The sequence below is a fragment of the Hemitrygon akajei genome, chromosome 21 (assembly GCF_048418815.1).
Source record: "Hemitrygon akajei chromosome 21, sHemAka1.3, whole genome shotgun sequence".
NCBI classification, from domain to species: domain Eukaryota; kingdom Metazoa; phylum Chordata; class Chondrichthyes; order Myliobatiformes; family Dasyatidae; genus Hemitrygon; species Hemitrygon akajei.
In genome coordinates, this window is record NC_133144.1 from 67920995 (window position 1) to 67944448 (window position 23454).

The window sequence follows — 23454 nt, forward strand, 5'->3', positions numbered from 1 at the left end:
ATGTCCAACAACACACTTCCACAATTTTAAGATCATTTTAAATGTTACAAAAGAACAGACATCAACACTTTAATTGGCCAGATCAACCTGTTTCTACAGTTGACAGTTTCTATAGTTTCTACAGTTATATAAAAAGCAAGAGGATAGTGAGGGATAAAATTGGTCCCTTAGAGAATCAGGGTAGTCAGCTATGTGTGGAGCCGGGGGAGATGGGAGAGATTTTGATCGATTTCTTCTCTTCGGTATTCACTAAGGAGAAGGATATTGAATTGTGTAAGGTGTGGGAAACAAGTAAGGAAATTATGGAACCTATGACAATTAAAGAGGTGGAAGTACTGGTGCTTTTAAGAAATTTAAAAGTGGATAAATCTCTGGGTCCTGACAGGATATTCCCCAGGACCTTGAGGGAAGTTTGTGTAGAGATAGCAGGAGCTCTGACGGAGATCTTTCAGATGTCATTAGAGACGGGGATTGTGCCGGAGGATTGGCGTATTGCTCATGTGGTTCCATTGTTTAAAAAGGGTTCTAGAAGTAAGCCTGGCAATTATAGACCTGTCAGTTTGACATCAGTGGTGGGTAAATTAATGGAAAGTATTCTTAGAGATAGTATTTATAATTATCTGGATAGACAGGATCTGATTAGGAGTAGCCAGCATGGATTTGTGCGTGGAAGGTCATGTTTGACAAACCTTATTGAATTTTTTGAAGAAGTTACGAGGAATGTTGATGAGGGTAAGGCAGTGGATGTAGTCTATATGGACTTCAGCAAGGCCTTTGACAAAGTTCCACATGGAAGGTTAGTTAAGAAGGTTCAGTCGTTAGGTATTAATGCTGGAGTAATAAAGTGGATTCAACAGTGGCTAGATGGGAGATGCCAGAGAGTAGTGGTGGATAATTGTTTATCGGGATGGAGGCCGGTGACTAGCGGGGTGCCTCAGGGATCTGTTTTGGGCCCAATGTTGTTTGTAATATACTTAAATGATCTGGATGATGGGGTGGTAAATTGGATTAGTAAGTATGCCGATGATACTAAGGTAGGAGGTGTTGTGGATAATGAGGTGGGTTTTCAAAGCTTGCAGGGAGATTTATGCCGGTTAGAAGAATGGGCTGAACGTTGGCAGATGGAGTTTAATGCTGAGAAGTGTGAGGTTCTACATTTTGGCAGGAATAATCCAAATAGAACATACAGGGTAAATGGTAGGGCATTGAGGAATGCAGTGGAACAGAGAGATCTAGGAATAACAGTGCATGGTTCCCTGAAGGTGGAGTCTCATGTAGATAGGGTGGTGAAGAAGGCTTTTGGATTGCTGGCCTTTATAAATCAGAGCATTGAGTACAGAAGTTGGGATGTAATGTTAAAATTGTACAAGGCATTGGTAAGGCCAAATTTGGAATATTGTGTACAGTTCTGGTCACCGAATTATAGGAAAGATATCAATAAATTAGAGAGAGTGCAGAGACGATTTACTAGGATGTTACCTGGGTTTCAGCACTTAAGTTATAGAGAAAGGTTGAACAAGTTAGGTCTCTATTCATTGGAGCGTAGAAGGTTGAGGGGGGATTTGATTGAGGTATTTAAAATTTTGAGAGGGGTAGATAGAGTTGATGTGAATAGGCTGTTTCCATTGAGAGTAGGGGAGATTCAAATGAGAGGACATGATTTGAGAGTTAGGGGGCAAAAGTTTAAGGGAAACAGGAGGGGGTATTTCTTTACTCAGAGAGTGATAGCTGTGTGGAATGAGCTTCCTGTAGAAGTAGTAGAGGCCAGTTCAGTTGTGTCATTTAAGGTAAAATTGGATAGGTATATGGACAGGAAAGGAGTGGAGGGTTATGGGCTGAGTGCGGGTAGGTAGGACTAGGTGAGATTAAGAGTTCGGCACGGACTAGGAGGGCCGGAATGGCCTGTTTCCGTGCTGTGATTGTTATATGGTTATATGGTTATATGTTCATAGCAATATGGGTAACAAACCAGACCAGTGGCTTCCTACAATCTTGTATCTAAAGTGTCTCTTTAACATTTAAAGAGAGCACCACAGTAGTGTAGCGGTTAGAGCAACATTCTCAGTGCAGTGAGCAGAGTTCAATTTCACTGCTCTCTGTAAGGAGTTTGTACGTTCTTCCCGTGACCGCATATTCCACTGCTCTCTGTAAGGAGTTTGTACATTCTCCCCGTGACCGCATATTCCACTGCTCTCTGTAAGGAGTTTGTACATTCTGCCCGTGACCGCATACTCCACTGCTCTCTGTAAGGAGTTTGTACATTCTGCCCGTGACCGCATACTCCACTGCTCTCTGTAAGGAGTTTGTAGGTTCTCCCCGTGACCGCATATTCCACTGCTCTCTGTAAGGAGTTTGTAGGTTCTCCCCGTGACCGCATATTCCACTGCTCTCTGTAAGGAGTTTGTACGTTCTCCCCGTGACCGCATACTCCACTGCTCTCTGTAAGGAGTTTGTACGTTCTTCCCGTGACCGCATATTCCACTGCTCTCTGTAAGGAGTTTGTACATTCTGCCCGTGACCGCATACTCCACTGCTCTCTGTAAGGAGTTTGTACATTCTGCCCGTGACCGCATACTCCACTGCTCTCTGTAAGGAGTTTGTAGGTTCTTCCCGTGACCGCATATTCCACTGCTCTCTGTAAGGAGTTTGTACATTCTGCCCGTGACCGCATACTCCACTGCTCTCTGTAAGGAGTTTGTACGTTCTTCCCGTGACCGCATATTCCACTGCTCTCTGTAAGGAGTTTGTACGTTCTCCCCGTGACCGCATACTCCACTGCTCTCTGTAAGGAGTTTGCAGGTTCTCCCCGTGACCCATAGGTTTCCCCTGGTTGTCCCAGTTTCCTCTCACATTCTAAACGTGTACCAGTTAGGAGAAGTAATTTATGGCCATGCTATTTTGGCGCCGGAAACATGTCAACCCTTGCGGCTGTACCCCAGCACATCCTCGGACTTTGTTGGTCTTTGACACAAAATGACTTGTTTTACTATATATTTCAATATTTTGACACACATATGACTAATAAAGCTAAAAAAATTAGGAGTGCCACGCAGAACGTAGCAAGCCTTCCATTATTAAAGCAATGAAGTGCCTTGTGCTGTACATTAATGTGTTAATTATTGCAGTCCAAACAACTTACATCCAACCCAGTAATTGTTCACGAGCTCCTCTTATTCCTGGATCCCAGGTCACAGGCTCCGTTCCCTGAACTCAACAACACCTCCTTCCCCCCGCCCCCACCCCCAGAGTCAGTGGCATCACAAAGCAGTGGGCTGCCAGTCAAGTGTTGTTAGATGCCTGGTGTCCGTCTTTAACCCAAGGACTCGTACCAGAATAACTAATAAACTGTTTGCATAGCACAAAGGAAAGCTGATATTCCATTAATGGTGTGAATTTATTGACAGAGTTTTGAACTGAATTGGGATAATTACCATTATTAAAGTTCATTACCTGATTTATTTTCAATGCTTCTTAGAAAAACAAAAGGAGAGAGTACTTTCCCCAGATGAAAAGGACTGTGCCGTAAATAGGCAACGTTTAATTCATTTGCCTGTTATATTATTTCTCTAACATTCCAATAAGAAACAAAAATACCCAAAAAAAATCCTCCACTGATACCTTTGGGTAACTCAGGGCTGCTGTGACAAATGATGTCTCAGGAAATCATTATTACAGGAAACTAAGGAAGTATGCTTTGTACACACAAATTTATAAAAAAGATTTCATTTGAAAATATAAGAGCCAGCAATAGGTGTACTTAATCTCAGTGCCTTATGCGACAATAATTTAAGATGGCCGCAGGGTTTTTCTGTTCCTTACAGATATTTGTTTCTGAACCGGAGCCACTTGGTTTTGGGATGAATGCAGATTTGGTCACCGTTGTTCTTCAGAGTGGCTCTGTGAAGCAAAAGATCAACATACATGAGTGAGTGGGTCGATTTTCTTTGCATTGTAGTTAAATCACCAAAGAAAACAAAACACCAGAAAGTCATGAGACATTAGGAGCAGGATTTGGCCATTTGGCCCATCGAGTCTGCTCCGCCATTCCATCATGGCTGATTTATTATCCCTCAAAGTTATCATTGTTCTCAATATTATTTGTAAATTTATTTATTTTTTTTGTATTTGCATAGTTTGTCTTCTTTTGCACATTGGTTGTCTGTCCAGGAGTAGATTTTCACTCATTCTGTTGTATTTCTTTGTTCTATTGTGAATTTGTGCACAGAAGTGAATCTCTGTGTAGTATATGGTGACATACGCAGTTTGATAATAAATTTACTTTGAACTTTGAACTCTCAACCCCATTCTCCCTTTAACTTTTGATGCCCATAGGCTTGGTCAGTCCATAACTTGGTGCATTCGTAATCTAAACTGGGAAAGGAATGGTGGTGATCGGATTAAATAGGTGTCTCGATAAACTCTTGGAGAATGGAAAGCGATGCTCCTAGTGCTGGAGGATAGGATCAACAGCAGAGCAGAGGGTATGATGGGCTGAATGCCCTACTTTTCTGCTGCATGACCTTGAGATTGGAACATGTGCAAGGAGAAACTGCATTCTGCCCCTGGCAGTTTGACCAATAATGCTGTGGGAGTGCCCAGGGACCCAGGGAGTAAAGCTCAGAGTGAAATCGAAGGAGTTCTGAGAAACCCCCTAATTCTCTCCTTCAGCTCTCAGAGATTTAATGAGTAAATTACTGGAATGTGAACATCTCAGTTTGCAACAAAATGCCAGATATCAATTATAATCCAAAATGCACAGAAACTATTGTACTCAAATTTTAATATTATATTTCTCTGTCAAAATTACTGACAATTTTCCTTTAGAGCAAAAGATGGAGAAATGTAAGGCAAAAGAAACTGCTAAGATCCTATAGGAACTTTATGGCTTGAGGAGAACAGCAATGAGGAAAAATTCCTATGCTGTTTTCATTTCCCTCAAGCCAACAAGATAGATAGATAGATACTTTATTCATCCCCATGGGGAAATTCAACATTTTTTCCAATGTCCCATACACTTATTGTAGCAAAACTAATTACATACAATACTTAACTCAGTAAAAATATGATATGCATCTAAAATCACCCTCTCAAAAAGCATTAATAAATAGCTTTTAAAAAGTTCTTAAGTAGTTTACTTAAATACATTGAGTCCTAACCCCGGCACTTTAACATATCTTACTCCTGGCGGTTGAATTGTAAAGCCGAATGGCATTGGGGAGTATTGATCTCTTCATCCTGTCTGAGGAGCATTGCATCGATAGCAACCTGTCGCTGAAACTGCTTCTCTGTCTCTGGATGGTGCTATGCAGAGGATGTTCAGGGTTTTCCATGATTGACCGTAGCCCACTCAGCGCCCTTCGCTCTGCTACCGATGTTATACTCTCCAGTACTTTGCCCACGACAGAGCCCACCTTCCTTACCAGCTTATTAAGACGTGAGGCGTCCCTCTTCTTAATGCTGCCTCCCCAACACGCCACCACAAAGAAGAGGGCGCTCTCCATAACTGACCTATAGAACATCTTCAGCATCTCACTACAAACATTGAATGACGCCAACCTTCTAAGGAAGTACAGTCGACTCTGTGCCTTCCTGCACAAGGCATCTGTGTTGGCAGTCCAGTCTAGCTTCTCGTCTAACTGTACTCCCAGATACTTGTAGGTCTTAACCTGCTCCACACATTCTCCATTAATGATCACTGGCTCCATATGAGGCCTAGATCTCCTAAAGTCCACCACCATCTCCTTGGTCTTGGTGATATTGAGACGCAGGTAGTTTGAGTTGCACCATATCACAAAGTCCTGTATCAGTTTCCTATACTCTTCCTCCTGTCCATTCCTGTTCACAAGTTCACAAGTTCACATAGAGTCTGAGCAGTTTCATTCACCTTACGCTGAAATATGCAAAGATGTTTTCCCGGTAACTTTTGGCGAGCAGCTTTCACTTTCAAAATTCCCGTGTATGCTGTGCTACATTGCAAAGTACTGTCTAGTTCTACAGCTTACTGAGACTGAGAACACGACAGCACAAAAAAAGATCCTTCATCCCATCTGGTCCATGCTGAACTATTCTTCTGCCTTGTCCTATCAATCTACACCTGGTCATTGACCTCTGTACCCCTCCCAGCCATGGGCTTATCCACATAGCTCTACCTTTACTATCTTTATTTTTCCCTTTCAGGGTTCTTTTGAAGACCCTGACCTGGAGTTACAGGCAGGCTTCAGTTCCTTGTGGGAATGGGACCCGCTCTCGGGGTTCCACAAATGGCCGTTATTTGACATGTCAAGGGTTTGGCCTGAGAACCTCGATCATGTTTGGAAGTATAAGATCTCGGGGCTCTAGAGACGGGCGGATCGAGGATGGTGTCACGGCAGGAGACTTGTGTGTCATTGGGGAGGCCGGAAAATCTTTCGCTGTGGACCCAAAGACCCAAGGTCTTTGCAATCTTTGGACACAGAGCTCGAAAAAAGCGGTGGAATGGACTTTTAAGATCGTAAACCGGTGGGTTGTTGCTATGTCTCCCGCTCGCTGTGAAAATGGGGGACACCCCCTTCTCCCTTGCCAGGTCAAGCTGTAGGTTGTCGAATTTCAGATGAAATGCAAAATTTCTGGGGTAACTTTGGTCTGTGTCTTTGCTATTGCTTAGCACACGCTTGGGCTTGGTGATTGTACCGATGCGTGTTTATTTTTGCCAGGGGGGAGGGGGGATCGCTGCTTGCTGCCGCTTATGTGCAGGAGGGGGGAGCTGGGGGGGACTTTGGGGTTCTCACGTTTGATTGTTGTTCATTCTTTGGGGCACCTCTGTTTTCATGGATGTTTGTGAAGAAAAAGCATTTCAGGATGTATATTGTATACATTCCTCTGACGTTAAATTTGACCTTTGGACCTTTGAAATGCTGAAATCAAACCCTCATCTACCATTTCCTCTGGCAGCTCGTTCTACACTCTCACCATGCTCTGAGTGAAGAGGGTCCCATTAAATATTTCACCTTTCACCCTTAACCTATAAGCTCAAGTTCTAGGTTCTCCCAACCTCGGTGAAAAATCATGCTTGCATTTACCCTATTTATACACTTAATAATTTTGTACTGTATTCCTCAAATCTCTCCTCATTCTCCTATTTTCCAGGGAATAAAATCTTGGTAATTTAGTGACTGAGAATCACCTTTAGCAGTGGGATTTATTTATTTATTTGTTCATTTAGAGATACAGTGGAGAACAGGCCCGTCTTGCCCAACGAGCTGCACCGCCCAACAAACCACCTATTTAACCCTAGCCTAATCACAGAACAATTTACAAAGACCAATTAACCTCAGTCTTTGGAATGTGGGGGGAACCAGAGCACCCGGAGGAAACCCACATGTTCATAGGGAGGATGTGCAAACTTTTTACTGACACGTCGGAAATGAACTCCAAACTCTGGTGCCCTGACCTGTAATAGCATCACGCTAACCACTACATTCTGCGGCACCCAAGAGGATTTATACCTCCCTTAACATTACAAGGACTTATGACAGTGTAAGAGAATTAAATGAATTATACAAACAAAAACCTAGTATTCCCTAAGTGATCATAAACGGAAGAGAGGATACTTCCCAATTTCATGTTCTTCCTGGGCACTGGATAAGCTGGAAAATTCACACCCCATCACCAATATAAAATAAACAATCTGCTCAGAGCTTTTGCTGAACAACTTGCTCTTGGTGCCAGACGACTGGGAGGTGACGGGTCTGAGTAGTTCCAGATGTGCAGTTCATCATTAGCACTGATGCACCCAGGGGACTGAAGGATGACAGCAGTGTCAACACATTGAAAGTTAAACCAAAGCTGTGGAATTGTTGTGTTTGTAGATCTGGCATTATTTCTGTTGACCTTTACCTGACCATAATGTGAACAGTGGCTGCTCCCGAGCTGGACGTTAGTGTCTGAGCCACACACGGCATCGGCAAGTGAGACAGTCAGGCTGGTGGGGGTTGGAAAACTTGTGGACTGTGGATCTCCACAAATGATGGGTGGACCAAATGATCCATCCCAGGATTAGAAGCACCAAGGTCTGATGTCACCCATTTCAACAGCCTCAACCTGGGGTTTGTTATATTTGTGCGTTAATACCCACTAAACTCAGCACAGAAAGTGAAGAGTCTGCTCCAGCGTTGTGCTGTTCCATGTTCTATGTATGTAAACTTTTGCTAGTCACGTACCTGTCCAAAAGTCTTTCACGTATTATTATTGCATCTGCCTCAACTGCCTCCTCCAGGAGCCCACTCCGTATTAGAGGGAGAAGGCGGGAGAATGGGTTGAGGGGGATTACCGTATCACCCATGATCCAATGGCAAAGCAGACGATGGGCTGAATGGTCTAATTCTGCTCCTTTGGTATGTCATATAGTCACAGACACTCGGGGGACTGAAGGACAATAGCAGTGTGAATACATTGGAAGTTAAACCAAAGCTGTGGAATTGGTGCGCTTGTAGATCAGGCAACATTTCTATTGACCTTAACCTGGCCATAATGTGAACAATGGCTGCTCCTGAGCTGGACATTACTGACACACACATAGCATCGTCAGTGAGGTGGTTAGGCTGGTGAGTTTTGGAAAACTTGTGAACTCTGGATCTCCACAAATGGACCTGAGATCACAGCCTCAGAATAAACTGACATCATTTAGAACGGAATTGAGGTGGAATTTCTTTAGCACAAGAGTGCTGAATTTGTGGAATTTGTTGCCACAAGCGACAGTGGAGGCCAAGTCACTGGGTATACTTAAGGCAGACATTGATAGATTCTTGATTAGTCAGGTTATGAAGGGATAAGGGGAGAGGAAAGTGGATCAGCCATGATGAAATGGCAGAGCTAAATGGTTCAGTTCTGCTCCTATATCTAATGGTATTAAAGACACTTTTAGATGGAATCTGATTTCTCCAACTTCTGGTAATTTTCTCCCTCTGCCTTCCCTCTTCTTCCATCTCCCACTCTAGTCTCTTACCTCTTCTCCTCACCTGTCTATCACCTCACCTCCACCTGGTGCCCATCCTCCTTTCCTTTCTCCTATGTTCCACTCCCTTCTCGTATCAGATTTCTTCTTCTCCAGCCCTTGACCTTTTCCAGCTCCCTGCTCTTTATTCATCCACCTACCCCACTTCCCTAGCCATCTACTTTCACCCATCACCTCCGAGCTTGTACTCCCTCCCTCACTGCACCTACTTATTCTGGCATCTTCCCCCTTCCTTTCGAGTCCTTAAGACATGTCTCAGCCTGAAATGTCGACTGTTTATTCATTTCCATAGAAGCTGCCTGACCTGCTGAGTTCCTCCAGCATGTTGTGTGCATAGTGTTGGATTTCCAGCGTCTCTTGTGTTTATAGAACACGGAACAGAACAGCGCAGGAACAGACATTTTGGCTCATGATGCCTGTGCCAAAGTCAATACCAATTTAAACTAATCATTTCACCTTTCACACGCACCCTACATATTCATGAATCTATTCAAAAGGCTCCTAACGACCAGCATTCTACCTGCCTGTTCCAGGTAAAAGAAGTCACGTTGCATGTAGCCTTTGAACTTTCCCCCCTCACCTGAAATGAGTGTTCTTGTGTTTTGTCAATTCCACTCTGGGGAGAAGATTCCATTTGTCTACCCTGACTGTATTTATCAGATTTTTCCCACCTTAAAACCTTCCAACTTTTAAAGTCCCTCTGTTGTCTGCTGTGGACTCTTGGTCTGTTGAGTTTGGGAGTTGGCTTGGTACAAGTTCCAGATACTCTGCAATGTATTGTCCTTTCTCCAGCTCACAAGCTGCAGTAGGGACTCTGGTCTCACATTCTGAGCTGTTTTGCATCTTTTCCAAGCACTTGGAACTAGAAAATGATGCTCTTGAAACAATTAACGTTGGATGTTATTCTCCTGTCCATATGAGATCTGGTAGCTGTTCCACGTTTTCATCTTTGGTTCTGCTGGAGTACCAGTCTGCTGAAGCCAAGGCTCTGGGGTCCCCTCCAGGCCCCACCACACCGCTGGTTCCAGATCCAGGTCAGCACTGTTCCCTTCCCTGGATCCCAGGGACTCACAATTCCAGTTCTCTGGGCTCACCCATATCAGAATCAGGTTTATTACACTGGCATGTAACTACATAAATGTGTGAAAGTCTTAGGCACCCTAGCTATATATGTATCTAAGACTTTTGCACATGGAGAGGTCAGCGGGAGATGCTCATGGAGTGAGTACTGTTTTAGATTCGCTCCATAACCTTTACTTTTTTTAACCTTTGATCACCCTTATCCAACTTATTTTTACCTACACCAAAAGATTCTTGCTATTTTCTTGGGCTTGTCGTTAAGAGTTTATTGTGAATTTTTGAAGATATACAAACAGAAATGGCTCTTAGATCCAAAGGACGAGAACCTGGGCGTAACCCGAACGGTAATGGAAAGAAGCAAGCTCATCCGCAATGCACTGAGTTAACTTATGAACTGTTTATGGAGGTTTTGGATAAAAAATTCGATGAACTACAACAAGTTTTTAAACAAGATATAAAGGCTTTTCAAGATTATATGGTTAAGACTGATTCAGTAATTAACCAGCAGCAAGTTCTTATCGCGTCTCTGCAAGAAGAAGCTCGGAAACGAGATTTGACAATTGAAAAATTGCAACAGGATTTAATTTCGACCATTAAATTGGTGGAAACACTTAAAGCCAAGAGTGTCGACTTTGAGAATCGGTCCAGAAGACAGAACCTACGTATACTTGGTCTCCCAGACGGCATAGAAAAAGACGATCCTTCGAAATATTTTGCTCAACTTTTAAAAGATGCGTTCCCGTCGGTTTTCCCAGAGAATCCCCCGTTACTTGATTGAGCACATAGAATTTGGCGTCGTTCATCGAGTGCTCCAGCTAAACCCTCGGTTGTAATTGTCCGGTTTCACTATGTACACAACAAAGAACAACTTATTCGTGTGGCTCGGCGGGCTGGAATGATTAAATTTCAAGATTACTACTTCCGTTTGGTTGAAGATTTTAGTCCTGAAGTTATGAAGAAAAGGCTTCTTTTTAAACCTCTGATGTCTGAATGTTATGAGAAAATTCTAAAACCTGCGCTCTTATACCCTGCAAAGCTTAGAATCTCTCCGTCGAATGCTCCACGCCAGGTTTTCCTTTCTACATCTGAAGCGAGAAAGTATCTGGAGGAGAACTTCCCTACTGCCATAGACACTACTCTCTAATAAATGAGTGATTCTGATCGTGTAAGATGGTTTTCGATTCCTCAAACCAGAGTTAGTCTCTGGTTATTGGTGTAGGTTTATCCTATACTTTATATTTAAGTTAAAGTGTGTTTTCGTTATATTAATCGCTCTGCTTTATACACTTTAACCATTATACTATATTTTTGACTATTATTTTTGTTCCTTCGAAGGTGTATTTTTAACCCTTCGAAGGATTTTTTTTTATTAAGATGGTGGTTTTTTGGAAAAATATTCTTGGTTTTGCTTAAGATGGCGTTATTTTTTCTTTTCTCGTCTTCTTCCTATAATGCATCGCTTATCATAGTTTAAATATTTCTTGATTTGTTTGGGTTATAACCCGATTTATAAGCTTTTAGTGATTATATTCTTTTTTTTTACAACTAAGTATATTAAGAAGTGTGGTTTTAGTATAGTGATTATAATTTTTAAAGTCGGGGTGGTTTTTTTAATATATATCCTTTATATACGGAGTGGTCTTCCGCTGATATGGGGGTAGAATTAGTCTCATTTTTTCCTTTTTCTAGCCATATTTTGGCTTTTTTTTCTTTTTCTTGTGGGGGTGGGGGATGGTCTGTTTTCTAATTTTATTTTTCTTTTACCAGTTTGTTTTAGTTTTTTCATTTGGGCTGTTTTTGAACTACAAATATGTCTACGATGTCGTCACTTCCGGGTCCGCTCTTTATTTTTGTTCCTCTTCCGGGTGCATGAGTTTATAATTTGGTTAACCCTTTCTGTACCAAAGGGTTGACTTTAGAAGCATGGCTCAGACCATTAATTTTGTGTCTTGGAATACTAATGGTTTAAACCATCCGATTAAACGAAAGAAGATTTTCAAAGTATTCCAAAGACTTAATGCTCATATCATTTTTGTACAAGAAACTCGTGTGAGGAAGGAGGACAAATATTGCTTTTTTAGGTCTTGGCGGGGTCAACAGTATCATTCGAATTCGAATGCCAAAGTTAAGGGAGTTTAAATTTTTATTGACTCCTCTATTGCATTTGTTCAACATGATATCCTTTCGGATCCGAATGGTAGATTTTTGTTAATTACGGGTTTACTCTGTAATAAAAAGGTTGCTATGGTTAATGTTTATGCTCCAAATGTGGATTGTCCTGATTTTTTTAAGTCCTTATTTACTTCTTTACCTAATCTAAATGAATATAAGTTAATAATGGGTGGTGACTTTAATTGTTGTTTAAATCCTTTGATGGACAAATCTATATCTATTCAGACTTTACCCAATAAGTCGGCCACTTGTATTAACTCCTTTTTGACTGATAATGGAGTTTTTGATATTTGGAGATTTCGGCATCCTAACGACAAAGAGTTTTCTTTTTTCTCACATGTTTATCATTCCTATTCGAGAATTGATTATTTTTTTATTGACTCTTGTTTTATTCCATCGGTAATTGGTTGTAATTATGATATTATAGCTATCTCTGACCATGCTCCATTAAAACTTTCTATTAAAGTTATGGATACAGCTTCTAATGTTAGACAATGGCGATTTGACTCTACCTTATTGCAAGATCCGGACTTTATTAAATTTATGAAGGAGCAGATCGATTTCTTCTTTTCAACTAATTCCACGGATGATATCTCTTGCGGAACACTTTGGGACACTTTTAAAGCGTATATACGTGGACAGATTATCTCTTACTCTGTTGGTCTGAGAAAACGCATTAAGAAGGAAACTCTTTTATTGGTTGATAAAATTAAAGAGATTGACAAGAAATATTCGATCACTCCTAGTAAGGAGCTTTACAAACAAAGGGTTGAACTTCAAATGGAACATAGTTTATTACTTACATCTCCGATTGAAAATCAATTAATGAAAACCAGATCTGATTTTTATATACATAGTGATAAATTGGGTAAACTGTTAGCTAGTCAGTTGAAGAATGTTTTGGTTAAACATCAAATCACTAAGATTCGTCAGCAGAATGGGGATTTGACAGTTAACCATGATGAGATAAATAAGTCATTTCAAGACTTTTATACCGCTCTGTATCAATCTGAATTCCCTCAGGATCATAATACCATGTGTGATTTTCTTGGGAAATTGAATTTTCCAAATTTATCATCCGATGATCTTTCAATATTAGATACTCCTATTACGGATGCAGAAATTAAAGGGGTTATTTCCTCAATGAATTCTGGGAAAGCACCAGGTCCAGATGGGTATACAGTAGAATTTTTAAAATGTTTTTCCGCTACTCTTTCTCCTTGGTTATGCAGGGTTTTTGAAGAAGCAATTAGATTGGGGAATTTGCCACAATCTTTTTATAGAGCTTCCATTTCTTTAATACTGAAGAAAGATAAAGACCCTACTGACTGTGCATCTTATAGACCAATATCTTTATTGAATGTGGACTCCAAGATCTTTTCCAAGTTACTGGCTTCCAGGCTGGAGAAGGTATTACCCCAAATTATTTTGGAAGATCAAACCGGTTTTATTAAAAATCGCTATTCTTTTTTCAATGTTAGGAGATTACTGAATATTGTTTATACTCCTTCACATAGCACTTCAGAATGTGTTATTTCATTAGATGCGGAGAAAGCATTTGATAGAGTTGAATGGCTTTACTTATTTTATGTGTTGGAGAAGTTTAATTTTAGTCCGACATTCATTTCTTGGATTAAACTGATCTATCACACTCCAGTAGCCTCGGTGTTTACTAATAATCAAAGATCTCCCTTTTTTCGTTTATTTCGGGGCACCAGACAAGGTTGTCCTCTTAGCCCATTACTATTTAACATTGCTTTAGAACCTTTGGCAATTGCCATCAGAGAATCACAGGATATTTCGGGTATTAATTGTGGGACAGATATTCATAAGGTATCTTTGTATGCAGATGATTTATTATTATTCATTTCTAACCCTGAGAAATCTATTCCAGCAGTTCTATCATTGTTGGCTCAATTTAGTGAGTTTTCTGGGTATAAGTTAAATCTTAATAAGAGTGAATTGTTTCCTTTGAATAGACAGGTCCCAAGTTATGGCAATTTACCTTTTAAATTAGTTAATGACTCTTATTTACTTAGGGATTAAAATCACAAAAAACCATAAAGAATTATTTAGGTTTAATTTTTTACCCTTAATTGATCAGATTAAAGGCTGGTTTACTAAGTGGTCACCATTATCTTTATCTCTGATAGGTAGGATTAATGCTATTAAGATGGTTATTTTACCTAAGTTTTTATATATTTTTCAAGCGGTACCAATTTTTATTCCGAAATCCTTTTTTACTAATGTTGATTCAAAAATTTCCTCATATATATGGCAGAATAAAAATCCCAGGTTAGGTAAAATATACTTACAGGAGACTAAGAAGGAAGGTGGGTTGGCATTACCTAATTTCAGATTTTATTATTGGGCAGTTAATATTAGATATTTGTTATGTTGGTTGAAAGACTGGGATGGCTCTTTTGGCCCTCATTGGGTGAGTTTGGAAATTAAATCGGTACCAGGTTATGCTCTGGGTTCTATTTTAGGGACTTCTCTCCCTTTTGCTCTTTCTAAATTGCCGAAACGAATTGACAACCCGATAGTTAAATATACCTTACGTATATGGTTTCAATTTCAGAAATTTTTCGGGTTGACTCAATTCGTTTTAAATATTCCTATTGTATCTAATTGTTTTTTCTACCCTTCAATTATAGATCAAGCTTTTTTGGCTTGGAAAACTAAGGGTTTATTAAGATTTTCTGATTTATTTTTGGACAATTGTTTTATGTCTTTTGAGCAATTATCTAATAAATATAATTTGCCTAGATTTCATTTTTTTTTTAGATATTTACAGGTTAGGCATTTTTTAAGTACGGTACTTCCTACGTTTCCAAATTTTGTGTCTTCAGATATTTTGGAGAGTTTGTTTGAATTAAACCCTTTTCAAAAAGGGCTTATATCAAAACTTTATAATATAATTATGAAGATATGTTCAGAGCCCCTTTATAAGACAAAAAATGATTGGGAAAGAGAGTTTAATCTTATCATTCCTATTGAGAATTGGGATAGAATTCTTCAATTAGTTAATACATCATCTATATGTGCCAAACATTCATTAATACAATTTAAGGTCGTACATAGGGCCCATATGTCCAAGGATAAATTAGCTCATTTTTATTCTTATATAAACCCTATTTGTGATAGATGTCAATTTGAAATCGCGTCTTTAACTCATATGTTTTGGTCATGTCCGTTTTTGAAAAAATATTGGAAAGATATTTTTGATATTATCTCTGTGGTATTGAACATCGATTTACAACCCCATCCTATTACCGCAATTTTTGGTTTACCGATGATGGACTCACTTCATTTATCTCCTTCCGCCTGTTGAATGATTGCTTTTCTCACTTTGATGGCTAGAAGATCTATTTTGTTGAATTGGAAGGAAATTAATCCTCCCACTGTATTTCATTGGCTTTCTCAAACTATGTTATGTTTAAATTTAGAAAAAATTAGAAGTGGTGTATTCGATACTTCTATTAAATTTGAAAAGATATGGAGACCATTTATTCAATATTTTCATATGATGTAATATGACCCTGTTCCAAGCTTATTGGATTTTCCAGCTTTAATCTTATTTATGTTGAGAGGATCGGAGTTGACAACACGGATGATTATGTATTCTTGTGAGATATTATAAACAGCCCTTTTTTTTCTTTTTTTTCTCTTTTTTAGTTTTTCTTTTTTTTCTTTTTTCTTCTTCATTAGATATTAGATTAGTAGTTTAGTCAATTTTGCAAATATTTTTTTCTTTTTTCTGTTTTTTTATATCATATATTATGAAATATCTAGATTTACCTTGTTCATACATGATTCATGTTTTGGGAAAACTCATTTATACTGTAATCATTGCTTATGTATTTTTTCATGTGCAATGGGAATTTGTATGTTTGTAATCCCTTGGTTAATATATCAATTGTATTTTGTTCATAATATTATTAATACTAATAAAGAGATTGAAAAAGAAAAGTCTTTTGCACACTATTGTATGTAGCCCCTCCCCCTGTTTATCAGAACCCCTATTTCAGACACTGTCAGTGTGGAGTCTGCATGTTTTCCCAGTCACTGTGTAGTTTCACACTGGGTGCTCCACTTTCCTCCCACATCCCAAAGGCTTTCATCAGAACCATGCTCCATCTGGCTACAGCACAATACAGGCCCTTCAGCCCACAATGTTGTGCCGACCCTATAACCTACTCTACCGTCGATCTAACCCTTCCCTCCCACACGGCCCTCCATTTCTTGATCATCCATGTGCCTAAGAGTTTCTGAGTGAGCTAGGACTTTTCTCTTTGGAGTGAAGGAGTATGAGAGGTGAAGTGACTTGGCAGAGGCACGGACTAGAAGGGCCGAGATGGCCTGTTTCCGTGCTGTAATTGTTACATGGTTGAATGGCTATAGGTGTAAAAGATGATAAGAGCCATAGTTAAAGTGGACAGCCAAAGACTTTTTCCCAGGGCAGAAAAGGCTCATACAAAGGGGCATCATTTTAAGGTGTTTAGAGGAAAGTTCTTCACACAGAGAGTGGTGGGTGTGTGGAGCACCCTGCTAGGTGTGGTGGTAGAAGCAGATGCATTACGGAAAAGAAAATGGAGGTCCCTGTGGGAGGGAAGGGTTAAATTGATCTTAGGTTAAAAAGTCGGCACAATATTGCTGCTCAAAGGGCCGACGCCGTGCGATGCTCTGTGTTCTATAACAGAAAGGGAAAGGGGTGCTGAGTCCCAGGAGCACGTGAGCAGGGCTTGAAAGCCAGTGCTGGTTGATGAGTCCATCCTGGGCAGAGGGTGCCCACCCAAGCCCCAAGCTCGGATGTGTGGGCACCCCCTCACTCTGCTTCAGCAATGCCAAGGAACAAATAAATCCGCTCACCTGCCGTGGGAGCCAGCCTACAAAGAATTTCACAGCTGCAGGAAAGATTCTGGGCTGGGCACATGTGCAGATGCCGCATTCAGTTCAATACCCTCTCTCCGCTCACCAGTGAGGCACCTCGGCAACCTGACAGGCATCCAAGGTGCAGGCATCATGAACAGATTCATCAGGGAAACTGCCTCACAGAACCTTGTTTTAAGGTAGTAGCAATAAGTGTAATTTAAACAGCAAACGTATTAGATTATTAGAACTTACATGATTTGCAGGGGGCAGTTTGGAATCGGAAGAACCGTCAACTTTTGAATGCTGTTCGGGCCAAGGCGCAATGTACCTCCTCTGCACTTACATCTGTTCATTATCGATGATGGCTTCTCTGTGGAAAACGAGGGAAGTAAAAGAGAAAGAGAGAGACAGTGAATGAGAAAGAAAGCAAGAAACAGATAGAGAAGAGAGAGACAAAATGCAAACTCTGTCACAACAAGTTTTGAACTGCAATTGCAAATCCAGCGCCTGCAGACAATGAACATCGGAGAGCATTGTGATTGGTTGCATCACTGCCTGGTACAGAGGATCCAATGCACAAGATTACAACAGCTATAGAGTCATAGAAAAGTACAGCAAAGAAACAGGCCTTTAGGCCCATCTAGTCTATGCTAAAACCATTTAAGCTGCCTACTCCCATCGACGTGCACTGGGACCTTAGACCTCCACACCCCTACGATCCTTGTGCCTATCAAAACTTTGCTTAAACGTTGGAATTGAGCTCACATGCATCATTTGTGTTGGCAGCTCATTCCACACTCTCATGACCCCCTGAATGAAGAAGCTTCACCATTAACCCATGATCTCTGGTTGTAGTCCCACCCAACCTTGGTAGGAAAAGCCTGCTTATATTTACCCTATCTATACCCCTCATAATTTTGTATGCTTCTAACAAATCTCCTCTCAATCTTCTACTTTCTAAGGAATGAAGTCCTAACCTGTTCAATCAGTCCTTGTAGCTCAGGTCTTCCAGACCCTGCAGCATTCTTGAAAATTTTCTCTGTACTCTCTCAACCTTGTTTACATCTTTCCTGTGAGGGTCATGTTTTTTGACTTCTCCAGTGCGTTCAACACCATCCGCCCTGCTCTGCTGGGTGAGAAGCTGACAGTGACGCAGGTGGATGCTTCCCTGGTGTCATGGATTATTGATTACCTGACTGGCAGACCACAGTATGTTCGCTTGCAACACTGTGTGTCAGACAGAGTGGTCAGCAGCACTGGGGCTCCACAGGGGACTGTCCTGTCTCCCTTTCTCTTCACCATCTACACCTCGGATTTCAACTACTGCACAGAGTCTTGCCATCTTCAGAAGTTTTCTGATGAGTCTGCCATAGTTGGATGCATCAGCAAGGGAGATGAGGCGGAGTACAGGGCTACGGTGGGAAACTTTGTCACATGGTGCAAGCAGAATCATCTGCAGCTTAATGTGAAAAAGACTAAGGAGCTGGTGGTGGACCTGAGGAGGGCGAAGGCACCGGTGATCCCTGTTTCCATCCAAGGGGTCAGTGTGGACATGGTGGAGGATTACAAATACCTGGGGATACGAATTGACAATAAACTGGACTGGTCGAAGAACACTGAGGCCGTCTACAAGAAGGGTCAGAGCCGTCTCTATTTCCTGAGGAGACTGAGGTCCTTTAACATCTGCCGGACGATGCTGAGGTTGTTCTACGAGTCTGTGGTGGCCAGTGCTATCATGTTTGCTGTTGTGTGCTGGGGCAGCAGGCTGAGGGTAGCAGACACCAACAGAATCAACAGACTCATTCATAAGGCCAGTGATGTTGTGGGGGTGGAACTGGACTCTCTGACGGTGGTGTCTGAAAAGAGGATGCTGTCCAAGTTGCATGCCATCTTGGACAATGTCTCCCATCCACTCCATAATGTACTGGTTAGACACAGGAGTACGTTCAGCCAGAGACTCATTCCACCGAGATGCAACACTGAGCATCATAGGAAGTCATTCCTGCCTGTAGCCATCAAACTTTACAACTCCTCCCTCGGAGTGTCAGACACCCTGAGCCAATAGGCTGGTCCTGGTCTTATTTCCACTTGGAATAACTTATTATTATTTAATTATTTATGGCTTTATATTGCTATATTTCTACACTATTCTTGGTTGGTGCGACTGTAATGAAACCCAATTTCCCTCGGGATCAATAAAGTATGTCTGTCTGTCTGTCTGTCTGTCTGTAGTTAGGAGACCAAAACTGCACACAATACTCCAAATTAGTCCTCACCAATATCTTATACAACTTCAACATGACATCCCATCTTTTGTACTCAGTACTTTGATTTATGAAGGCCAATGTGCCAAAAGCTTTCGTTACGACCCTATCTACTTGCAACACCTCTTGCAAGGATTTATGGACCTGTATTCCCAGATCCCTCTGTTTTGCCATTCTCCTCAGTATCCGACCATTAATTGTGTGAGACCTACCCAGATTGGTCCTACCGCCTCGCACTTGTAGGCATTAAATTCCACCTGTCATTTTTCAGCCCTATTTTTCTAGCTGATCCAGATCCTTCTGCAAGCCATGGTAGCCTTCCTCACTGACCGCTACATTTCCAATCTTGATGTCATCCGCAGATTTGCTGATCCAGTTAACCACATTATCATCCAGATCATTGATATTGATGACAAACAACAAAGGACCCAGCACCAATCCCTGTGGCACTCCACTAGTCACAGGCCTCCGGTCATAGAGGCAACCATCCACTACCACTCTATGGCTCCTCCCACAAAACCAATGTCCAATCCAATTTACTACCTCATCTTGAATGCTGAGCAACTGAACCTTCTTAACTAACCTCCTATGCAGGACCTTGTCAAATACCTTTCTAAAATCCATGTGGACAACATCCGCTGCCTTGCCTCCATCCCCTTTCCTAGTGATTTCCTCGAAAAATTCTATAAGGTTGGTCAGACATGACCTACCATACACGAAGCCATGCTGACTATCCATGTCTATCCAAGTACTTATATATTCTGTCCTTTAGAATGCCTTCCAATAACTTTCCCACAACTGATGTCAGCATTGTAGACTCAGACAGTACCATCACAGGCACAACCTTCCCTACCAGCACACAATGCTCCCTTGGTCGACATCTTCCAGGTAGTCTAAAAAACTGTTTATTTTCTTTTATGTCTGTTTCTCATCTTAAATGTTTCTGGGACTGTGAGAGGCTATGATTTACTGTTGGGAGACCTCTGCATTCTCTCTCTTTCGATCATGTCAGAGGATGTTACTGTGTTACTGTGATACTTAAAGAGTAGTCGGTGGATATGCAATGGCAAGCATTTAAAGATCGCATGGATGAACTACAACAATTGTTCATTCCAGTTTGGCAAAAGAATAAATCAGGGAAGGTAGTGCACCCGTGGCTGACAAGGGAAATTAGGGATAGTATCAAGTCCTCCAAAGAAACATACAAATTAGCCAGAAAAAGCAGCACACCTGAGGACTGGGAGAAATTCAGAGTCCAGCAGAGGAGGACAAAGGACTTAATTAGGAAAGGGAAAAAAGATTATGAGAGAAAGCTGGCAGGGAACATAAAAACTGACTGTAAAAGCTTTTATAGATATGTGAAAAGAAAAAGATTGGTCAAGACAAATGTAGGTCCTGTACAGTCAGAAACAGGTGAATTGATCATAGGGAACAAGGACATGGCAGACCAATTGAATAACTACTTTGGTTCTGTCTTCACTAAGGAGGACTTAAATAATCTTTTGGAAATAGTAGGGGACCGAGGGTCTAGTGAAATGGAGGAACTGAGGGAAATACAAGTTAGTAGGGAAGTGGTGTTAGGTAAATTGAAGAGATTAAAGGCAGATAAATCCCCAGGGCCAGATGGTCTGCATCCCAGAGTGCTTAAGGAAGTAGCCCAAGAAATAGTGGATGCATTAGTGATAATTTTTCAAAATTCCTTAGATTTTGGATTAGTTCCTGAGGATTGAAGGGTGTCTAATGTAACCCCACTTTTTAAAAAAGGAGGGAGAGAAAAACCGGGGAATTATAGACCAGTTAGTCTAACATCGGTGGTGGGGAAAATGCTAGAGTCGGTTATCAAAGATGTGATAACAGCACATTTGGAAAGAGGTGAAATCATTGGACAAAGTCAGCATGGATATGTGAAAGGAAAATCATGTCTGACGAATCTTATAGAATTTTTTGAAGATGTAACTAGTAGAGTGGATAGGGGAGAGCCAGTGGATGTGGTATATTTAGATTTTCAAAAGGCTTTTGACAAGGTCCCACACAGGAGATTAATGAGCAAACTTAAAGCACACGGTATTGGGGGTATGGAATTGATGTGGATAGAGAATTGGTTGGCAGACAGGAAGCAAAGAGTGGGAGTAAACGGGACCTTTTCAGAATGGTAGGCAGTGACTAGTGGGGTACCGCAAGGCTCAGTGCTGGGACCCCAGTTGTTTACAATATATATTAATGATTTAGATGAGGGAATTAAATGCAGCATCTCCAAGTTTGTGGATGACACGAAGCTGGGCGGTGGTGTTAGCTGTGAGGAGGATGCTAAGAGGATGCAGGGTAACTTGGATTGGTTAGGTGAGTGGGCAAATTCATGGCAGATGCAATTTAATGTGGATAAATGTGAGGTTATCCACTTTGGTTACAAGAACAGGAAAACAGATTATTATATGAATGATGGCCGATTAGGGAAAGGGGAGATGCAACGAGACCTGGGTGTCATTGTACACCAGTCATTGAAGGTGGGCATGCAGGTACAGCAGGCGGTGAAAAAGCCAAATGGTATGTTGGCATTCATAGCAAAAGGATTTGAGTACAGGAGCAGGGAGGTTCTACTGCAGTTGTACAAGGCCTTGGTGAGACAGCACCTAGAATATTGTGTGCAGTTTTGGTCCCCTAATCTGAGGAAAGACATTCTTGCCATAGAGGGAGTACAGAGAAGGTTCACCAGATTGATTCCTGGGATGGCAGGACTTTCATATGAAGAAAGACTGGATCAGCTAGGCTTATACTCACTGGAATTTAGAAGATTGAGGGGGGATCTTATTGAAACATATAAAATTCTAAAGGGATTGGACAGGCTAGATGCAGGAAGATTGTTTCCGATGTTGGGGAAGTCCAGAACGAGGGGTCACAGTTTAAGGATAAAGGGGAAGCCTTTTAGGACCGAGATGAGGAAAAACTTCTTTACACAGAGTGGTGAATCTGTGGAATTCTCTGCCACAGGAAACAGTTGAGGCAGGTTCGTTGGCTATATTTAAGAGGAAGTTAGATATGGCCCTTGTGGCTAAAGGGATCGGGGGTATGGAGAGAAAGCAGGTACAGGGTTCTGAGTTGGATGATCAGCCATGATCATACTGAATGGCGGTGCAAGCTCGAAGGGCCGAATGGCCTACTCCTGCACCTATTTTCTATGTTTCTATGTTTATCAATTGGACTATTGCGTTTATGGACTGTGGACTTTTGTGCACTTATGGTTTCTATATTCTGTATTTTTGCCCATTGCCTGTCACGTTGTGCGAAGGGGGGGAGTCAGGGGTTGATGTTCCTGGTGTGTTCTGTTTGTTCTTTTGTGTGGGGGAAGAAAGGTTTTGGGGGGAGTGTTGACGATAGGGATGCCATTCTTTTTTGTGTGGGGGTGGGGTGTGAGCTTGATGTTTCTCTCTGAACAACTTTCGTGGTTTTTCTTTGTTTCATGGCTATCTGGAGAAGACAAACCACAGAGTTGTAGATGGATCCATACTTTGATAATAAATAAACCTTGGAACCTTTGTACCACCAAGGACATCACTACGAACCCTCACCAATCAGGGTGCTCCCTCTTCTCATTATTACCATTGTGGTGGAGGTACAGGAGCCTGAAGACACACACTCAATCCTTCAGAAACAGTTTCTTCCCTGCTGCCATCCAATTTCTGAATGGTCCATGAACCCATGGGCACTACCTCATTATTCCTTTTATTTTGTAATTTATAGTAATTCTATGTTTTTGCTCTGTACTCCTACTGCAAAACAATACATTTCACATCATATAAGACAGTGATGACAAACTTGATTCCTATTTTGATTTCAAACTCTCCAACAAAAGCACAAGGTGGAAACTGTTCCCTCTGGTAACTTTTGGCACAGTTCCCATCCTGAGCCTGCCCATTAATACTCGACAGGCCTACTGTCAAGGAGGCCTCTGCCTGTTATTTACCAGAACACATCAGATCTCTCTGTATCTCTGGAACATCTGGTCAGCCAGAGTGTGGGAACAGACATCCTTCATTCAATAGATGTACAAGCAATGGTCAGTGGTAAATACAT

The 23454-nt window shown here is 41.3% G+C and overlaps 1 protein-coding gene across 1 annotated transcript in view; it reads right to left on the minus strand.

Annotated features, from left to right (window-relative positions):
* The window catches only part of LOC140714414 (stromal cell-derived factor 1-like), a 41370-nt gene that overhangs the window by 5559 nt on the left and 12357 nt on the right, over positions 1-23454 (minus strand). The window contains exons 2-3 of the mRNA XM_073025694.1: positions 17372-17489; positions 3820-3897 (exon numbers count right to left, since the gene is read on the minus strand). Coding sequence (XP_072881795.1) covers positions 3820-3897; positions 17372-17489 — 196 coding nt within the window. The remainder of the gene's footprint in view (positions 1-3819; positions 3898-17371; positions 17490-23454) is intronic.